The 21,424-nt window shown below is 33.1% G+C and overlaps 2 protein-coding genes across 2 annotated transcripts; one reads left to right on the forward strand and one right to left on the reverse strand.

Annotated features, from left to right (window-relative positions):
- The first annotated feature begins 697 nt into the window (after positions 1-697).
- LOC142615519 (borneol dehydrogenase, mitochondrial-like) lies at positions 698-3,701 on the forward strand. Its single transcript, XM_075788257.1, has 2 exons — positions 698-833; positions 2,757-3,701. Exons 1-2 carry the CDS (start codon positions 796-798, stop codon positions 3,532-3,534), a joined length of 816 nt encoding a protein of 271 aa, XP_075644372.1. The 5' UTR covers positions 698-795; the 3' UTR covers positions 3,535-3,701.
- A 5,664-nt stretch (positions 3,702-9,365) lies between these two features.
- On the reverse strand, positions 9,366-16,124 carry LOC142615713 (diphosphomevalonate decarboxylase 2-like). Its single transcript, XM_075788482.1, has 10 exons — positions 15,771-16,124; positions 14,976-15,174; positions 13,329-13,392; positions 12,935-12,998; positions 12,751-12,831; positions 12,127-12,213; positions 11,385-11,542; positions 11,216-11,264; positions 10,108-10,232; positions 9,366-9,938 (listed from the first exon to the last, which is right to left on the reverse strand). The coding sequence occupies exons 1-10, from the start codon at positions 15,975-15,977 to the stop codon at positions 9,716-9,718; spliced, it is 1,257 nt and encodes a 418-aa protein (XP_075644597.1). The 5' UTR covers positions 15,978-16,124; the 3' UTR covers positions 9,366-9,715.
- Positions 16,125-21,424: the final 5,300 nt, after the last annotated feature.

Raw genomic sequence — 21,424 nt, forward strand, 5'->3', positions numbered from 1 at the left:
TAGACCACCATTACTTTCAGAAAAAGGTAGAAATTACATGCTCAAATAAACTCATACGATAAAAATGTATCAGAGTGAAAATAGGCACATGAAAAAAATGTAAGAACTGTTCTCTAATCTATATATATTAACAGGCAAAACTTAAAGAAAATCAAACTAGATTTTATAATTAAAATTCAATTTTGCACAATATATTCTAAATTATTTATATTTAGAGACTTTTATTTCTTAATTTTAAAGTCAAATATGGAACTACATCATAAATTTAAATTTTATGCATAAAAATTATACTTTATACCTTAATATATCTTTTAAGCATATTTATACATATACAAAAGTTGTATTGAAGAATACCCTGAATGATTATTAATAATATTTAAATTTTATACATAAAAATTATTCTTTATATCTTAATATATCTTTTAAGCATATTTATACATACACGTTTTTGTTAATATTGACGACGATACAAACTTTGATAGTACGGCCCAAACTATTCTCCCTAACGTTTTTGTTGAAATTGACGACGGTACAACTTTGATAGTACGACCCAAACTATTCTACCTAACATGATGTGGGTCCAGTTCTTGTGGGACGCGCTGCTATTTGTCCTGTAAACTAAAACACGTTTCTTCAACCAAAAAAAGAAAAAAACACGTGGGAAATGCAGGGGGGTGGGACATTGCCTCTAGCTATATACTTTGGTTACATCGCAAAGGAGAGATCACAAGGTAGTTTGGTGATGCTCTTCGGGTTTCATTTTTCATTTTTACACATATTCTAACTTCGTCGACCATGGGAAGTTTCTCATTAGTCTCGGCTGCAGCAAGAAGGTATGAAAAAATTTTAGCTATCTAGCTTGCCTCTGTATGTTTAATTTAGGCGTTAATCTACTTTTAATCTCTACATTTTGAATTTTTTCCATTTTGATTCCTACATTTTAAGTTCACTATTTTTAGTTCCTAAATCAATTAACGCGAGTTATTTTGGTCCTTTCCGTCAGTCAAATTGAGTGCACTACTGGCAATTCAAATGCTAATGTGGCCAATTAAATTCTAATTTTATTATTATTATTGTTTTTATTATTTTTATTATTTTTTAGGTAAGAACACAAGAACTTGTTCTTCATGTTCTCCCGAATCCAAGAACAATCAAACCCAAAACAAGAGCACAATCAAACCCAGAACAATGCAAAATTTCATACAAAATCTCTATCCTCCACCAAACCTCCAGAACATGAAAAAATCATCAAACCCAAACCCACATGAGAAAACCAACCCAAAAAAATGTCAAACCCAGGAACCTCCAACCCAGAACATGAACTTCATTCTTCATGTTCTTCTCCAAATCAAGACAAACCCAATTGACTAACCCACTCAAAATCAATCTTAGCACAAAAAATTCCAACATAATCAACATTGAAACCTCTAGCAAATCAAACCCACAAATTCAGAAAAATATACAAATCTGCATAAAATAAATAAATAAAAATCCCATAACAGTTTGGGAAAAATCTCAGCACACAAACAAACTCATAACACATACAAACCCAGAAGATCAAGGGCAAAAAAAAAAAAAAAAACACAAACAAACCCAAAATTCGCCATCAACAACACCAAATCTGCTGTCAACAAACCCAAATCCACCATCAACTTGCCATCAACAGCACCGAATCCACCATCAACAAACCTAAATCAGCCATCAACAACACAAAAGCACCAATGTTCTCTACCTTCCTTCTCCGGCAGAAAACTCCTCATGCAAAGCGACCTCGACCACTCCGATCCAGAGCTCTAATGCCATCGTTCTCTCTCACCTAGGTTGAGTTCATTTTTCCAATGAAATACATTATTCCCATCGTTTTCTCCGCATCAAGAGAGAAGCTTGATCTGCTGCCTTAATTTGCTCACACTGATCTTCTCGTCGTTGGTCTACTTGTGAGTTTGTGAGCTCTGGCGCCTGGTGGAGAAGAAGGCTGAGCTTGTGAGCTTAGTGGTAGAGAGTGTAGGGTGAAGAGAGAGAGAGAGAGAGAGAGAGAGAGAGAGAGAGAGAGAGAGAGAGAGAGAGAGAGAGAGAGAGAGAGAGTTTGAGATTAGTGGTAGAGAGTGCAGAAGGTTTTTTTTTTAAGCTGATAAGGTTAACCAAAAACAAAAACAAAAAGAATTAAAACGATTATGAATTTTTATATTTTAAGAAATGATTTTAGTTTAAATTAGATTTAAGGTTTTTTTTTTAAATTTAATTTACTTTTTTAAAATTTTCTTAGCTGGCTTTTTTAATTAATTTAAATGCTGACATGGCATTTGACATGGATTCTGTGATGGGTGACATGGATTCGGAAATTGCTGAAGTGTCATGGGTGATGTGGATTTTTAATAATATTTAAGTCTTCCATCAGCCACCTCAGGTATTTCCGTCTGTTAATTAACAGAAATGACCAAAATAACACGCGTTAATTGATTTAAAGATTAAAAGTGGTGAAATTAAAATGTACGGACCAAAATGAAAAGAAAAAAAAAAAAACCAAAATGTAAGGACTAAAAGTGCATTTACGTCTTTAATTTATTAAAGAATAGCAATACTCTATGAAAATAAATCTTGAAATTTCCCTCTCTCCAAGTAAATAATTTTTCTATTTTTTTTTTTGTTAGACACTGCATGCATTACCTTGTGGCTATAACAAATATCTTATGCAGATGTGCCATCGAATTAATGTTGACTAAATTTGAGAGATAATTTATGCAAATATGTCACAGGCTAGAAGGAAAAGTGGCACTAATTACTGGTGGGGCTAGCGGCATTGGTGAGTCCACTGCAAGAATCTTCTCCAAACATGGAGCTAAAGTTGTAATCGCAGACATCCAAGACGAGTTGGGTCACTCTATATGCGAAGAACTAAATCCTCAATCCTCATCCTTTGTCCATTGTGATGTTACTAAGGAAACGGAAGTAGAAAATGCTGTTAACCATGCTGTTTCCAAGTACGGTAAGCTAGACATTATGTTCAATAATGCTGGTATAGCTGGAGCAGCCAAACTCAACATCCTTGACACCACCAAGGCTGAATTTGAGCAAGTGGTTAGTGTCAACCTAGTTGGTGCTTTCCTTGGCACAAAACATGCAGCCCGTGTGATGATCCCAGCTCGAAAAGGCAGTATAATCACAACTGCTAGCACATCCTCAATCATAGCAGGAGGTTCAACGCATGGCTACACAAGCTCAAAATTTGGTGTGGTTGGATTAATGAGAAATACAGCAGTGGAGCTTGGACAGTTTGGCATTCGTGTGAATTGTGTGTCACCGTATGCGATTGGTACGCCGTTATTAAATGATTTCTTAAAGCAGCTGGATACTGATAGAATTTCCAGTGTTTTTTCAAGCCTAAAGGGTGAGGTTCTCAAGCCAGAGGATGTGGCTGAGGCTGCTCTCTATTTGGGAAGTGATGAGTCAAAATATGTGAGTGGACATAATCTTGTGATAGACGGAGGCTTCACCATTGCAAATTCAAGCTTTTGTTTATTTGCACAATCTTAAGATATGAGTGGACACTCTAATTCAAGGAATGGCCTTTTGTTTGTTTGAACAATTCTCGACATGAATAATGGATGAGGAGCAAGTTATGGTCCATGAAAAATGAGTTTTATATGAATTTTTGAAATGATTTGATTTTCCCAATTTGACAATGAATCTCAAATTTTGCTTATGGCCTTCCCGCCAAGTGATACCTTAACTAGCTATACATAATTATCATATTGTATCATATATACATAATACATAATTATCAGTATCATATATACATAATACATATCATATTGTATTTAAAAAGTTTCGTATCCTATGGATATATCGTAAGTGGTCATGAATGGTACGATACAATAGTATCCTATAAATTGTATTATATCCAGTTATTATAGATTTTTGGGCTGATCTGGATTTATCTTCCATTTCAGTGTTATGGCTGCTAATACTGTAAACACACATGGCCAGCAGTTGCCACGTGGTTCAATATATGTGTAATGCAAACTCCCCCCATATAAAAGAAGGATAATGCCAAAATGGTGTCGAACTACGTAGATAATAAATGCTACAAGCCATTTCTCATTTTCCTCTAAATAGGCTACAAATGTATTTTCCAACGCAAAATGCAATTTATGAAAGTTTGGGATTAAAAAAAAAATTGTGAAAGTTTGGGGGCAAAATGTAAATTTGAAAATGTTTGGTGGCATTCTTGTAATATTGAAAAGTTTTGGGGTCAAGGTTGTAATTTGCGAAAAGTTTGTGTGAATGTGCTAGCTGTTTGCTTTTGTTTTGATTTTGGATTGGGCTATGAATGGTTTAATTTGGATTAAGTTTGGATTTAATTTTAGTTAAAAATCGGATCGAACTGGCCAATTCAACAAGAATTAGCATCAACCCGGTTCGGTTATGCTTAAAAATTGAAAAATTACATACAAAGTAGAAATAAAAAAATAATAATAATAATAAATAAATAAAAAACCAGCTATTTAATATTAAAAAAAAAAAACGAAAAACTGGAACTGTTGGACCAGTTTTGGAACGGTTCAATTAAACCAATGTAAAGAAAACAAAGTGTTTTCTCAACAACAACAAAAAAAAAAAAAAAAAAAATCAAATATATTATTAAAAAAAGACACGCATGTTTGCAGAGAGGTAGAAGTAAAGATTAAAGGGTTATCTTGATAATTTTTTACAGTGGATTACATTTACCTAGTCGTTTTCAACTTCACTAATTCTTCAAATTTTTAGGAGAGAGAGTGTCTGAGAGATGGAGAAGAAGAAGCATAATCAAAATTTAATAACCCGTTTGGATAGAGGGGAGAAGGAGGGAGAGTGGAGGAGAGTAGAGTAGAGTTGGCTTAAAATAGACTAATTTTAGGCTAAATCTATTCTACTCTACTTCTCTTCTCTCTCCCTCAATCCAAACGGCCCATGAGAGAAAATAAATAGAAAGCTTAAAGAAGTGGAGCTAGACTCTAGACTCGTTGGCTCATTCGGTAAAAGAAAAAGAAAGAAGTAGTGTAGGTGGGATCGGTGGAGGGCTTAATGAGTGATGACTTTCGACGTGAGGGCTTAGCTTAATACTCTTTTCTTTTTCTTTTTTGAGAAGAGGCTTAGGCTATTTTTTTTTTCTTTTTCTTTTTCTTTTTCTTTTCCTTTTTTGTTGGTCGGTCTCTTTTTTTTATCTAAGGCTATACAGTGATACAACACAAATATATTATAAATTATTTTTAAATAATAATATATTATATAAGTGATAGACATACTATAATATACAATATATATATATATATATATATAAATAAAATAATAAATGAACTTTAGTATAACTTTGATATTATGTGTTGTGAATTATTTTTAAAAAATTTAAACTAAATATTACTAGTTATAAAATTATCATGTTTGTGTGTGTGGTAGGAGAGGTGGTCAAAAACACTGACAATGAAGAACAAACTCAATGTATCCGATCGACACAACTAATTTGTAAGGAACAAAAGAGTAATCTGCAATGGGAAGACTGAACAGAAAAACTAAAAAACAAGATGAATTGATTGGCTATATTTCACTAAAAATGGCTTTTGCTGAGCTGTACAATAGTTGTTGGACTAATACAAAGCTCTCTATTTTTTTCTCTCTCTCTTCTCTAAAATACCAAGTCCCTTTCCCTCATGGAAAGGTCCACCTTTTTATCTCCCCGGCTCATTCCTTTCTAGCTGTGCATTATCTTGCTGGATGTTAAGAGATGTTTGTCACATCAGACACCTTCCCTCCTACTTGTTGATCATGAAAGAAGACTTTTAGGGTGTTCTTATTGCTTAAGTCAGTCATTCATCATTTAATGTTGTTGACATTAGGTAAGAACATCTAATTAATGCGGAGGTGACTATTACTTTCAAATCTATGTTGTCTCTTCCGAGTCCTTGACAAGAATTCTGGGAGGAGCTCTGATCCTCGGCTCTACTATTGACACTTTCCTCAGCAAGGGATTCTCGACTAACCTCAGTAGGTAGCTTGAGTCACTCTGCAACCCTCCTCGATCCTTAGGTCTATGATGTTAGGATCTAGGCCAGACCAGACCTTTTATGTTGTTGCTTTGATAGGCCTTCCTCAGGCCAGAATCCATCTAGTGGAGACATCCCTCTATAATATAAATATATATATATATATATTCATAATTTAAAATTATTAATTAATTAATTATAACGTCATCAGTTCGACCATCGGTTCACCCTAATTGAACTAGAAAACCAATAACAAATCCCTTTTTTGTTCTTTGATCGGTCCGATTTTTAAAACCATAAAAAAAAAAGTAACTACTTTAGAGATGTAACTAACCTTGTGAGAGATAAATAACGAACAAGTGTTGTTTTTAGAGTTGTTTGTAGAATGTATAACACGTATGAATATATATATATATATATATATATATATATTTATAATTTAAAATTATTAATTAATTAGTTATAACGTCATCAGTTCAACCATTTGTCCGACCCTAATTGAACTAGAAAACCAATAACAAATCCCGTTTTTGTTCTTTGATCAGTTTGATTTTTAAAACCATGAAGAAAAGTAACCACTTTAGAGATGTAACTAACCTTGCGGGAGATAAATAACGAACAAGTGTTGTTTTTAGAGTTGTTTGTAAAATGTATAACACTTATGAATTAAAAATGGTTGATAGAATTTTGAGGGGAATAAAAGTGAAGAATAAGAAGGAGACTTTAGTCAACATTAGTACTGTTTAAATAGGATGTAAGTTCTTTCGCATATAAGTTAAATTCTAATATTTTAAACCGTATAACTAGATATGCCAATTGACTAAATACAACACAATAAATATCGAGATGGGACAATACTCTAAAACAAACAAGTTAGTAAAATATACACGGAGATTCACTTTTACTTCTATCTTCTTCTTCTTTTTTGTAGTACAGGCAAATCATACACATGCAAAGAATCTATGTTTTTTCACATTGTGCGGACAAATCATACACATGAAGGATTTTTTTTTTTTTTTTTTACAGTGTGCAAGCAAATCAATCATCTTTTTCATCCTCATGTTGGCCAGAATCACCTTTTTCTCTCTCTCCTATTTAGGCAAGTCAATTGCCAGAATCACCATTTTTTCTCTCTCCACGTCCTATTTCGGCAACTCAATTGACACGCTTATAATTGTCTTCCCTCTCCTATTTCGAAAATTCAATTGCCACACAATACCATTTTTTCTCTCTCCTATTTCGGCAACTTTACACGATTACCTCTCTCTCTCTCTCTCTCCTATTTCAGCAACCGAATTGCCACAATTACTTAATTTTTTTACCATTTTTTTCTCATAACTTTTTTATCTCTCCTCTCTCCTATTTTCAACACCTTTGCCCTTTTAAATTCTCTCTCTCTCTCTCTCTCTCTCTCTCTCTCTCTCTCTCTCTCTCTCTCTCTCTCTCTCTCTCTCTCTCTCTCTCTCTCTCAGCAACACAATTTCCACAATTACTTTTTTTTTTCTTCCCACCTCTTATTTTGGCAACTCAATTGACGCTATTATAATTTTCTCTCTCTCCTATTTCGGTAACTCAATGCCCACAACCAATTTTCTCTCTCCTATTTTGGCAGCTTTACAAAAAAAAAAATTTCTCTCTCCTATTTCGGCAACTCATTTCACAATTATTTTCCTCCACTCATTTTTATTTTATTTTTAAATTTTCTGAGTAAAATGATGTATATGTGAGAAGTCAACTCTACTCTTCCTCTAGTCTTCACACCAATCTTGTATTTCAACTCTATAACTAAATAATCAAATTTATATTTGGTACTCAAAATAATTACAAAATGATGTTGTGCTAAAAGCCAACTAACCAATTTTAGAGTTAAGAGGATTTATAAATGCATTGCATTCATTAATTTTAAAATAAAATTATGAACTTAAACACACCACTTTATTAAAAAAAATTTAAAAAAATATAAATCATAGGCTTGTCTTAAATATTCGATCTACTTTACAACGACTAATCATCAGTCTAATAGATAGTGCTCAAAGTTTAATCCATTGTTGCGCTTGTGAGTTGAGATTTCTCTCACTTATGTCAGAATTTCTCTCACTTTCATAGTAATCAAGAAAAGGAGGTAAAAGCCAATTGCCTCTTGCTCTTGCCATGGTTATGTGAATGAGAGTGGGGATAGATGGCATATATATACATATGGATTTTGTTAATGTGTGCCCTAAGAGCACACAATAATAATTTATTTTTGAAAAAAAAAATTTCAATAATTGAAAAATGATTGACAACTTTTTTAATTTCTAAGAAAATTTTACCATATATAAGTAACTTAATGTGTACCCTAAAGACACTCATTAACCGAATCTTCTGTATATATTGTGGGCACTCTTGTGTATTGCATTTAATTCTTTAGATTCACCCGTAACTATCCAGTTGTATATGTTGTATTGATTTTCGAGGTGAGAATCTTTGCACGCCATCATGTTTTCACACAAAGAATAAGAATCCCTGCGACTTTGCATTTTAATTTTTTTTTTTTTTTCATGCAAAATCTATGCGTAAGTTATCCGAGATCTTTTTTGCAGAGAACCGATTCACAGATTGCTTTATAGGCTATCTGCAATGAAAAGAGGTCATGCAAGACGAATAATTTTTAGCTTCTGCAATGAAATGAAACTTTAATGCTAGAGATCTCTGGCATAATTTGTTTTTTCACAAATAAGGAACTGTTTCGGTCAAACAAAACTACCTTAGAAATAATTTTTTTCTCTTCCCTCCTATTTCGCCAAAATACAAATTTTTTTTTTTTCTTCTCCTCTCCAATTTTGGCACTTTAATTGCCACAATCCAAAAAATTTTCCCTCTCTCCAGCAATGGTATTGCCACAATCCAATTTTTTTCTTTCCTTTCTTTTATTTTGGCAGTGGTATTGCCACAATTCAAATTTTTCTCTTCCCTTTTTCAGTCCGTTGGGCAGACTGGGCAGACTAGCACGGGCACAAAAATTGGGCCGCAGCAATTTTGGCAATCGTATTGTCAAAATTACTTTTTCTCTTCCTTTGCTCACATCATCCCTCTTCTCTCTTCTACCTTTTCATTGCCGAAATTCACCTCTTCTCATGCAGCTAAATAATTTGAACAGTACACTTATCATAGATAACCTTGTGTTTAAGCAATATTTAACCAATAGAAAGAAGATGAAGCATAGCCCCCTCTTTCCTCTCTCTCTCTCTCTCTCTCTCTCTCCTTTTTATAACTATTGCCTATTGGCGTATGCTACTTTTATCAATTTCTTTTGGTAAAATTGTACCAATATATTTGAATTTCAATATGGTAAAGAAAAATGAATTTGAAAGGAAAAAAAAACTCTTATTCAAACAATTATTAGGGATTTACCCAAAAAGTTACAAGCCTTACGAGTTACATTTGAAATTCTCGTAAAGCAATAAACAACTTATTCTTAACCAAGTCAAAAAGATAATGAGTATGTAACCCTCATAAATTAAACAGCAAAAAATAAATTACAACTACACAACAGAAGACCCATAAACAGAAATTCATGAAGAACAATTTAGATAATCATTTCAGTGACCACAGGCACAATATAAAAGATATTTAATTGAAAAACTCCCAAGGCTCAGAGAGTTGATTTAGCCTGATACAGAATACATAAAGCACTTGAACCGATTCGTCCAAATTTACTTAGGTAGCCCAGTTTCGGGGTTGAGAAGAGCCTGGCTCTTATCAGAAAGCAAAACTGGACCTCTCCCAGGTCTTGTGCAGATGAAATAACTAACATCCCCCCTAAATTTATGGGATGGAATGTCATCTTTTATCTTGGAAGGTGGCGGCAAAGCGTCCACATCCTCTTTCTTCTGAATCCCAGCATCTTGTAGGATTGACTTATCACCAATAATATAACTGAAAGAAAAAACATCAGTGAAAAAAAATGGTCCCTCATGAAACTCACCCTGGGCAGTGCAAAAGATTAAAAAAAAAAGATCTCTAGACATTTGCAAAGAAATTGTACATAGATTTTTCACCATTTTATCTCCTAGCTGTAAAACACTAAAACCTTAATGCAAATCACCTGTTTAAATCTGTATCCGCATTTGGAGGGAAATGGAAGAGCAGCCTCTGAAGCAAAAGGCTGGCAGCTTTTCTATCACGTGCAATCATCACTGCATTCGGCCCCGCATCAAAAGTATATGCCACCTGTCAGTTCTCTCAATCTTAATTATACATTCAACATAATCAACCAATATTGTTTGGTAACAAAAGGATTAGGCAGTACTTGATCATTTACATATTTTACATTGTTATATCACTGATATCAAAATAATCAACATGGTTACTGACAGTAACAGGATGAGCTGGGGCAATCCAACACCAGGTGGCTTGAGTTCAGTGTTTCTTCATTTAGTCTTTAAGTCACATGACATTGTCACACAAAGAACAGCATAACTTTAAATTCTTTGGATTATTGGACAAAATGAAGAACGACATAATGCAATCAAGGCTGTAAATCATTCTGACACTCATGAAGCAAAGGCCAATTTGGCGTTGTAATGTTGAGAGGGTTTTCTGATTCCTTTACTAGTACGCAAACAACAATATCCAAGGCCTGGTGCCTTCAGGAGAAATTGCCATAAAGTACCAAATTAAAACAATCAATCTTATTTCATTTTTGTCAATATATGAAAAGTAACTTTGAGAGCTGATTTCTTTCTAGTTTTTCAGGAAATAGAATGTTCTATTAGTGGCCAATCCCCCCCCCCCCCCACCCCCCCCCAAAAAAAAAAAAAAAAAACCAAAAATGTGCTAGTAAGTTGGAACAAATCTTCATGGCCTAAATATGAGTGCGTTCAAGCAATTGCTCTAAATACTATCATTACATTAGGTAAAGAAATCACGCATGCTAATATATTGAATTTCAAAGAAACCTTCATCTATAACTCTTTTTCTTTTCTTTTTTTCACTAGTCAAAGCATAATTCATTAACAAATATACTAAAAAATGACTGTTCACAAAGCACCAAGCAAGTGCAAGCTGGGAACCTTGGTTCAATCTGGGTTTTCTTCTTTGGCCCCAAGGGAAGGGGGAAGGGGGAAGGGGAAGGTTCAACCTATTTTTAAAGAAAAATCATAAAATTAAACAGAAAAGAAATTCGGGTGGGGGTGGGGGTGAGGGGATAAAACCTGAGGCACTCCTTCAGATCGATTCCACTTTTCAACAACACTAATTATCCTGAAAAATGGTGATTTCATTTCATCAATATTAAATTCCAGGGATTAATGCTGCACTCAACAACAAAAATATATAGAAATAATTGATGGTGTATACCCAAAAATTTAAAGCAGAACTTGCCTATGGGATGTATCATTCATGTAGAATATTGGGGGAGATGTGTCCAGGCAAACGGCATGAAACTGGTTACTATCAGTGCAAGTCAGTTGTGCAAAAGATGCAAAATCACGATTTTTTATGGCTTCTTCCATTTGTACTATGCGTTTGGGTACAATTTCCTGTTACAATGCCAAAAGTGGAACTCAGAAAGCTGAATAGACAATGGAACTTAAAAGAAAAGGCCTTGAGAGAAAGAGGGGAGGGGAAGGAAGGCATAAAATGTGATTAAATTCAAACTCAAATAAAAACTTTTCTGAAAAATGACCATGCAAGTTTTAATATATTACTATATCCAATATTCTATACTAATTTATACAGCAAAACTTGAGTTAACTCTTAAATTTCTCTCTTGGTTTCTTTTATATGACCAAAAAAAAAAATCTAAATTTCACCTTCAAGTATTTCGGGGTATAAAAGTAATTTTAGCCATGATTTTGTGCTATCTTCCTCTCTCAAAATTTTCTCCTCTCTTTTCTCTCTCCTAGCTTTTTCCTATCTTTTCTCCTTTCAAGTAATAAAATTTATCTCAACCATCAAATCCATAATCAATAGAAAATATTTTAAAAAGAGAGAGCCATGTACCATGTGTTAAGCCCTTGCTAGTTTCATGAAATGATTCTAACACTATGTTAAACCCACAAATTTTCTATTTCTGAAAACAATGACCTTTTAAAAGAGAGGAGGAAAGATATACAAAAACTACCTTTGCTCTATGCTTTAATAGCAAACTTGTTTCGACAGTTTCACGCATTCCACTGGTGCTACTTGTTTCCTTCTGCCTTGAACTTACCTAAAATCAAGACCGAAACATGATTGTCTCTTGTAGAAAAAATACAAGCTAGTAGGCAATAAAACAAGATTGCAGATATGGATTTGACATATACTGCCCAATAAAAAGTCACACCAAATATTTGACATTAATTGGAGACACATTTGAGACAGTGGTGTTCCTATTTGAAAATCAATAGAATGATCATGGAGATTAACTGATCAGAAAGGTCGACCTTCATCGTATCTAAATTCAAAAATTTAAAACACACCTAAAGTATCTCATTACAAAACAGGAGAGACATCCAACAGATAATCAACTCAGAGATGAATTTGGCAAGCCAACTACTGAGAGAACTTTAGAAACAAAAAAGTACAGCATAAACTGGAGGAAAAGAAGCTCTACTGCCCACGTTTCCAATTTTCTTTCTATTTCTTTTCTTTAGGGTTGCCCCTCTGTATACTTCACGAATGCTTGGGTTGCACCCCATCCATTTAACGCTTCTTAAAAAACTTCCATGTATTCAAATATAGAAGGAAAGAAAAAAGAGAGACATACCACTGCAATAATAATAACAAGATCATCCCAGTGTTTCTCATCTGCCAGTTGAACTGCAAGACTGTCCCTTCCATCCTCATCCTTAACATATCAAGGTACATAGAATCAGAACTAAACACTCAAAGCAATATCATGATTTCTTGACAAGAGGCACGTAAGATGAACATGGGAAAATAAAACTTACTTTTCCCATGATCCACTTGACAAAGCCACCATATAAACTGCGACAAGCGCTGCCTGAACCTTGTCTGTATTAATTTAAATAAAGAAATTTTAAAGATGTGATTTCCAATTACAGCAATAGATGTTGGATCCCTCAATATAAGAGTACAAGACATTTGATTTGGTAAGTAGTAAATTTTATAAGTAGAAATTAATGAACACCAAGTACATAGGAGGTATACTCAATGTAAAATTGATTTTGTAAGTCACACATTCACATTGAGCAGGTTTTGAGCCCATGACAACCCATGACCTCACCTTACTCTCCACCCATTATCATGAGAGGTGGGAGCTCCATTTGAGCACAAATCTCAATTGGCTTAAAATTGAATATATAACAACAGAGAATGAGATACCTTGCAATAGCAGAAAGCTGGCTTTGATCTTCTTTAGCATTCATTAGCTTTGCAAGTGCAAAAACTGCAAATAGAAAAAAAATAATTAATTATAAACATGCTCCAATATGTAGTCTTTTGAAGTCATTTAGAATAATACGGGTTACTATGAGGTCATTTGTAATAATATGTCAACTTTTTACATTCCATTATAATTAAGCTAAAAATCAAAAAAGTTGAGGATAGTTGTATATTATAGAATAAGTGAATAACAAAAGATATTCTTATCTCTATTAACACACGCAAAAATAAGATCAAAAGACATTCTAGCATGTACAAACAAGTTGTTTTGGGGCATATGATAGGGTTTTACCAACAAAGTTCTAACTTGAATCTTATGGGAAAACATACAGACTTATGCACAGTTTCAGAATTGGATTTATTTATTCCATTCAAGACTTACGTTGGCCCATTTGAAAAGTAAATGAGAATTACCATAACTTGATGATGCAGGATGTCTAATTTGGCAGCCTCCAAATTTTGAAAAACAACATCAACCAAGCCTTAGTCCCAATTTTTTTGGGTTTGTTATGAATCCTCAAGATACTAGTCAAGGTAAGCCACATGTATTATTTTCCTCCATTCTATTCTATCCAACGTCATACTCTTTGTTTCTTCTTTGATTGACACAAATTTGTCTAGCTTTTTTGTTCCCTCAACTTAAATCACTCTTTTCTGAATACAACCAAACACAAGTGACTTTCCCTCATTTGTTCTCCTCAATAAGGGACACCCCTATCTTTAAGCTAATTTCGAATCTCATATTTCCCTATGTTTCCACTTATCAATTGTAACATTCTCATTTCAACTACAGTCATTTTATGAATATCATAAACCAACATACAGTACCATAGAGCATAACTGGTCCTATAGCAGTCTTAAAAAAAAATTCTTTAACTTGGTAGTCTCCCAAAATAAGTTGCAGGAACAAATATGTGAATTCAACTATAGGATAATTAATTAATTGATAGTTCTTCAGTTTCTACAAGATACTGTGATTCACTGTTTAATGATGTAATACTAAGCTTTTTTCTTCAGATACATGTTTTTTCTTATATCCCTTTGTAATTTTTCTTTGGACATAGCTTTCAAGAAGTCCATGCAAAACAACAGGAAACACATAGGTAAAATTTGGAGGCAGGTGAAAAATCTTCCCACTGCCAAAAAATAAGAAGAAAAAAAATAATGAATCTTTATATTGAACAGTCATGATTGGATAGTTTGGCTTTTAAAAAGATAAGAAGAATGGTCATGCATTTTTCAGAATACACTTCAGCTGGAGATGCGATTAATAGAACAGATCCATTAAAATGTGTATAATCAATAATTTTTAATGAGGCTAGACTTAAGGAATAAACCCATATTGTCCTTCTGATTCTTTTTTTTTTTTTTTTTTTTGATCGATATAACAATAAAGCAGCTCAACACCAAAACCCCCTGATGTTACTAATTTTTAAAAAAGTGAAAACCAACTCAATCATCATTCATATTGCAGGAATAAGCAAGCTGACTGCTCAAATTAATGGAACCTGACCTACTAGCATACTGCAAGAAAATAATAACTGACAAGAAAAAAACTATATAGGGGTAAATAAAGAGATCATCTACCAAGACAAGCAAACCCAGCAGCCGAAGACGCCAACCCAGCAGCAGTAGGGAAATTGTTGTAGGAAGCAATATGCAAATGCAAATTTTCCCAATCTTTCTTTGCAATTTTGATACCCTTTTCCTCATCCTCAACATCACAAGCACGACTGCGAATTTCCCTCAGACAGCTTTGGAACCTGCCTCCAGCAAGGGAAATCTCCTACACTAACGAAGAAGAGCAAAAATCACCACAAATTAATTAGAAAAGTAAAAGGATCACAAGAATACTTGATAGCTGAAAAAAAAAAAAACAAAAAAAGTCAACTTTTTTGTTCTACATTTGAAATAAAAATTACGTTCAATTTTTCGAAGGAATTTCGTTTTCTAGCCACAAAAATTATGAAACTATGATTAACATTACTATTATTAATCCAACATGATTAATCAGTTAACATTCAAATCTTCAACTTCTTTTCCACTTTGTTTGACAATTCGATAGTTGGGGGAGAGGAGACTTGAATGCCTTCCATTGGAAACACCAAATAAATTATCCTGCAAAAAAGTGTCAGTTGAACTACAAAAAAAACTCTTAGACTTCAATTTTCCTTTCATTTTCCAACACTTTCTCATCAGCCAAACTGATAATAAATACCCATCATTAAAGCCAAAATCTGAAGTTTGCATCCTTAAAAAGCTAATTAAATAATCAATAATAAACAGGAAGTCAATTCAAGTCTCTTTTTAACTTTTTTTTTTCCCAGGAAACAAACACAGAATTCAAAGAGAGAGAGGGAGAGAGAGAGAGAGAAATAGAACCTTGCCATTGAGCCACATGCGGTCCTGATCAAAGGAAGGGCTGACGGCGACGGTGGTGGTGGTGCAGAGGTGGGCGGGATCAAGAGTAACACTGATGCTATCATTGACAGGAAGGATGAGGGCTTCGTCCCTCTTGCCCCAGTACTTGATCACCGCTATGTTCGTCGGAGTCTGCGCCGTCACCATCCGCACCCATTTCCCTGCCATCACTACTCACACAGACTCTTAGGATTTTGGATTTTTTTTTTTTTTTTTTTTGAATCTCAAAAATGTGAATATGAAAGAGAGAGAGCAATGAGAGAGTTAGAGGGAAATTGTATTTATAATAATAATAATAATAATACTAATAGACTAGACTATATGAAACAAATGGTTGGTTGGTTGATTTGTTTGGTTGTTAGTTCTTGTTCTTACCAATGGTTGAATTATTTTTTTAAGGCCCCACCGCCATGTTTGAAATTTTTTTATTATTTAGCGTTTTGGATCGGCCGGAGGAGCCTATTTTGGATTTTTTTTTTTTTTCTAAATAAAAAAAATGAAATTTTCGGAGTGAGCTCATCAATCTCATTTTACGAGATGATAATGGATAAGGAGTTATCATCCGAATCACTTCTTTCTAAGTACTGAGATAAAAACTCTTACTATCAAATACAACATAGTGGATAAATTATAAAATCTTTATAGTGGACAAGTGTAAGTCTTCACACCTATATAAAATTACTGAGTTATAAAAATTTTTTAATTTCTAACCTAATAATTTTAAAAAAATTGAAGTTTTTTTTTTTTTTTTGTAAAAAAAGTGGACAAAAAACAACTATATAATTTATCGTGGTGGAGCTATTGAAAGTTAGGGAGGGAAGGCCATTTATTTTACTTTGGGAATTGGGGAGTTTGTTTTGATTAATTGTTAACAGTACACACGAGATTTTATGGGAAATTGATACAACGTGAATAAAAATCTAGACCTACCTACTACAACAAACTCTCACGTGCCAGCAGAAGGGAAAAATAAAAAAAATAAAAATTCACGTGATGCACATTCATGTGTGGACTATGCATGGATCCGTACAGTGGAGAGTGGACCTGACTATTAGTTCTATTATATCAGTCGGATTCAAGTTTGATGTTACAAGGTTGAGCACAAAAAATAAAAATAAAAAAAATTTGAGAGAGAGAGAGAGAGAGAGGGGAAATGATAGGTGGATAGTGTGAAGGATAGGAAATCACATTCAAACTAACACACAAGTTCAACTTGAACTAACTTGCTAGGACTCAAATTGTTACAATTGGCGGCGGATTGAACTATCCAAAAACCAATCTTATTCAATTCAAGTGTCGGGTTTGAAATCAAACATAGCCAAACCGATTCATAGAGATTTTAAAGGGCTTCTAAATCAAGCAAAGATCTAATGAACTCGACCCCATTGCCCTTTGCCATTTATCATTTTAAATTCGACCATCACGTACAGTCAAGATCGTGGTTCTTCATAGTCGATGGCAATTTTTGTTATTTTTCACTAATGGTTTGGTTTAGTTGTTGTTGGAACCTCAAACCAACTAAACGTAACCCGTAGTTATGCCTAGTGAGGGAGAGAGAGATAGAATATTGATTAATGTTTTTTTTTTTTCTAAACATAATGGTGAACTTCTCATCCGCATTAACTCACTCAAGTTTTTCTTTTCCAACTAATGGGCCAGAGGAGGAGAAGGTGGGATTTGAACGACACATAGGATAATTTGTTAGGTTCATTAAGTTCCATTGACTTTATGACTTACGTAATGACATTTAAGGGCTTCTTTGGCATTAGAATTAAATCACAGGTTTTCGTTTTTAGTTTCCTAAAACCTATTTTCAAAAAACTATTATCCAAGATCATTATTAAAACATTGTTTTTTCAAAAACACCTCTAGGGGTGTTTCCTATTTGAGGAATAATGGTTAAAATTACTGTTTATTAAAATAATAATGTTTTTCTTACACATCTCTCTCTCTCTCTCTCTCTTTCAATGAGGACAGAGGGGGTTGTGGTTGCTTCACGACAACTTTTGTTTCAAGGGTGTGATCAGATCTCTAGGTTTTAGCTTTAAGATTGGATCTGGGTGGTTGCAATAAGAACTTTAGGTTTTGGGTTTGTGTCGAATTTGGGGGTAGTACCTTCGCAAACAAACCAAAACCACCAGCTACAACATTAAAACAAAGGCTTGCAATACATGTCTTTCACTCTTTTGTGATAGACTTCAATTTTGGGTTTGTTATGGGTTGTATAATTTTTTATTGGATGAAAATTGATACTAGTTTTTGAATGAAAAACACAAACCAAACAAACTGAGTTGTGTTTTGGGTTGAGAAAGCACATTTTGAAAAAAAAAAAAAAAAAAAAAAAATTGCATAACACCTACAAAAATTGAAAACTGAAACCAAACAAGCCCTAACCTTCTTCCTTTTCCTTTTTCTTTTTTTTTTTTTTTTTTTTTTTAGTCACCTTCTAAATGTTGCATACCGACAGGCCCTAACCTTCTTCCTTTTCCTTTATCTACTTGTCATTTTGGCAGGGTTATAAATTATAGCAATAGATACTTTTTTTTTTTTTCTTTTTTCTTTTGTGTGATGGGAAGCAATAGATACTTTTTTTTTTAAGCAATAAATACTCTTATTTGGCCACAAAGGGGGAAAAAAATCCAGATGCTTATCTTTGGAAGCCATAGTTAACTACAATAGTCGTTACAAGAGGCCAAAAAAAGGAAAAAAGTTACGTGTTAATATTGTACTATCCCTAACACACACACAATACTTTGATGAGTTAGGGGGTGTTTGGTAGAGTAGTTTGAGATGAGATTTTTGTAGTTTTTTGAAATTTTTATGGGTGAAAATGTGTGTAAAATTGTTTAAAATATAAAAATGATAGTTTGAGATTGTGTCACAAACAGGCCCTAATTTCTAGGATTTTTTGTAGGAATTAACCAAAAAGACACTTGAAGTAGACTTTTATTATTATTATTATTATTATTATTATTATTATTATTATTATTATTATTGATGATGTCAGAAATCGTCAGTGAGTCACACGGTCCTTACAAGCTTTAACTAATACTTGCACAATGCAAAGGGAATAAGAAGAACCTACGAAGAGTACCGGTGTGGTATCGGCTAAAAACCCTTCAACGGTCAAGTTAGAGAAATCTCTTCTTTTATAACTCCAGAGTGCCAGAGTTACGGTAAATTATGCATACCTTGGTTTGTAAGGGTTTTGGGGTTTTTATAGTAGTGTAGGGTTGACATCCGTGCCTTGGTTAAGAAGTTCTTTCATTATAGGAGAGAACCTCTTTAATTCGCGTATCTCCTGGAGTTCTTTCCGTGTAGGGATCTTCTTGATTAGGGTTAAGCGTGGAGTACAAGATTTTTCCCTACACACGCATGCGTGGAGATCAAGTAAGGCCACGTCAGATCCGTCGAAGGTCCACTTATCCCCTTCAGCTTATCCCCTTCAGCTTCCTGTGTCATCGTCATGGTAGGGTCGCCAGCTTCAATGTGGAGTTGTAGATGTTACGCTGCTATCGTCTGTCATGAGCAACGCTGACGACCTTATTATGACCGTCATCTTTTGCCTCGTCATGGGTGAACATTAATATTGCAATTTTACCCTTATCAATTATTATTATTATTATTATTGTTGTTGTTGTTGTTGTTGTTGTTGTTGTTGTTGTTGTTCCTTGAATACCAAGTAGACTAATTCAATGAAATTCAACTTGCTAGGGTTGCATTTGCACCACGACCAAACCTAGCAAGTTGAATTTCATATGGCCTTTTAGCAGTTCACATCATTGTTGACTTTTTATGAGCTTTTCTAGGGTTTAATAATTTCACTCTCAAACGAAACATTCGGCAATTGATGACCTTCAATGGTTTGACTATGAAGTATGAACAATATATATATATATATATATATTCGGTTCATTAAGATAATTTAATGGTTTGACTATGAACTATAAATGGTCTGACATCTAATAAGTCATCTCACAAACTGATTTATTTCCCACTTTCTAATTTTCAATAAAAGAATGAAAACGAGAAGTGTCATATTCCATATATATGTTGTTTTTAATGGCCATGTGAAAGGAACAATGGATGGTTGGTGGAGGTGATTTGAACATATTCAGCCATCTAATTTGAATGCAACAACATAGTAGAATATAATTATATAACAATGTGTAGCACACTCTATGCACCAAAAATAAAAATTTTCTTTAAAAATAACAATTAGTACATGTTAATAAGTGTTTTTTTTTTCTTTCTTTTTTACAAATAAATAAATAAATTTTGGGATGTCCAACATTCTTGGGGAATTCCAATAATCCCAAGCTCATTAGTCATTACTCTAAAATTTGATGTATGATGGAAGATGAATGAGTTATAGCCTTATAGGTGTATTGAAGAGATAGCAGTTATACAATCATCATTGCATTGATATTTATTGTATGCATTTGCAAAACCAAAAGTTTTGAGATAATCCCTCTATCATAAGCCATGTTGAAGCAAAAAGAAAAAAAGAAAAAATTCATGAGAATATGTCATATTGCCATCACCCTTTCCTTTCTCAGAAAAACAAATAACACACAAACAAATTCTTTGCTCCAGAAAAATCCACATTTTCTAACCAAAAAAAAAAATCCATCAGTTTAAATTTTTAATCCCAGAAATTCAATTTCTTAACCATAATGAATTAAAAACTATCTTATGTAGCATGGACTATAAAATATTGATCAATTTATTCAAGACCATAAAAAAAAAATCAAAATTTAAACGAAAATTTAACATGAATTACTGAGTGCTTGGATATCTGTATATGTGTATTCATAATATGAGTTATCAATTTTTTTTTACACAAATAACATATTTGATACCAATAAACATAACAAGTAACATATTCAATTTCTAGCTTTTTCTCAACAATATATATATATATATATATATATATATATATATTTTTTTTTTTTTTTTTTTTTTTTTTTTGAGGGGGATACATCCTAGACAATATGAAATTAAATAATTGACTTTATATATATATATATATATATATATATATATATATATATATATATATATATCATATCTTGTTCAACGACTAAAAAAATTAATTCATGGATTCTTTTAGGGGTTTTTTTTAGGTTTTTAAATTTGTACACTTCCTTGTCTTAATGTCAATAGATTCTAGTTAGCTCAATTTAAATAAATTAAAAATAAAATTGTCGTCAAATAAAGGATTTGGATTCAAATCATCGTAACAAAATATGATTAATATCTTGATTTAATAATGAAAAAATAATTATGATGGAAAGATCTTCATACAATCAAATCCTACCACATATATATATATATATATATGTGTGTGTGTGTGTGTGTGTGGGGCAAATGTTAACCAGCACAAGTGTGGTGCTGGTTAAGGATGTACGTTTCATTCAAAAACCTGCAAAAAGTTGTAAAAATGTGTAAAAAATAGTATAAAGCAAAAAGTTGTAAAATTGTGTAAAAAATAGTATAAAGCTGCAAAAAGTTACAAAAGATGACAAAAAATTGTACATAAAAAAAGTAAAAAAGGTGTTGTTAACAGGTACCTTACGGTACCCATTAACACAACTCTATATATATAGGAAAAT

The sequence above is a fragment of the Castanea sativa genome, chromosome 11, assembly GCF_040712315.1.
Source record: "Castanea sativa cultivar Marrone di Chiusa Pesio chromosome 11, ASM4071231v1".
NCBI classification, from domain to species: Eukaryota; Viridiplantae; Streptophyta; class Magnoliopsida; order Fagales; family Fagaceae; genus Castanea; species Castanea sativa.

Excerpts from the sequence above, each read along its gene's own strand:
- LOC142615519 (XM_075788257.1), top strand. The coding sequence starts at position 796 with ATGGGAAGTTTCTCATTAGTCTCGGCTGCAGCAAGAAG. Across the intron at positions 834-2,756 it reads GTCTCGGCTGCAGCAAGAAG|GCTAGAAGGAAAAGTGGCAC; the intron begins GTATGAAAAAAT and ends AATATGTCACAG.
- LOC142615713 (XM_075788482.1), bottom strand. The coding sequence starts at position 15,977 with ATGGCAGGGAAATGGGTGCGGATGGTGACGGCGCAGACTCCGACGAAC. Across the intron at positions 12,214-12,750 it reads TTGTTATTATTATTGCAGTG|GTAAGTTCAAGGCAGAAGGA; the intron begins GTATGTCTCTCT and ends TCTTGATTTTAG. Across the intron at positions 9,939-10,107 it reads GCGGATACAGATTTAAACAG|TTATATTATTGGTGATAAGT; the intron begins GTGATTTGCATT and ends TTTTTCTTTCAG.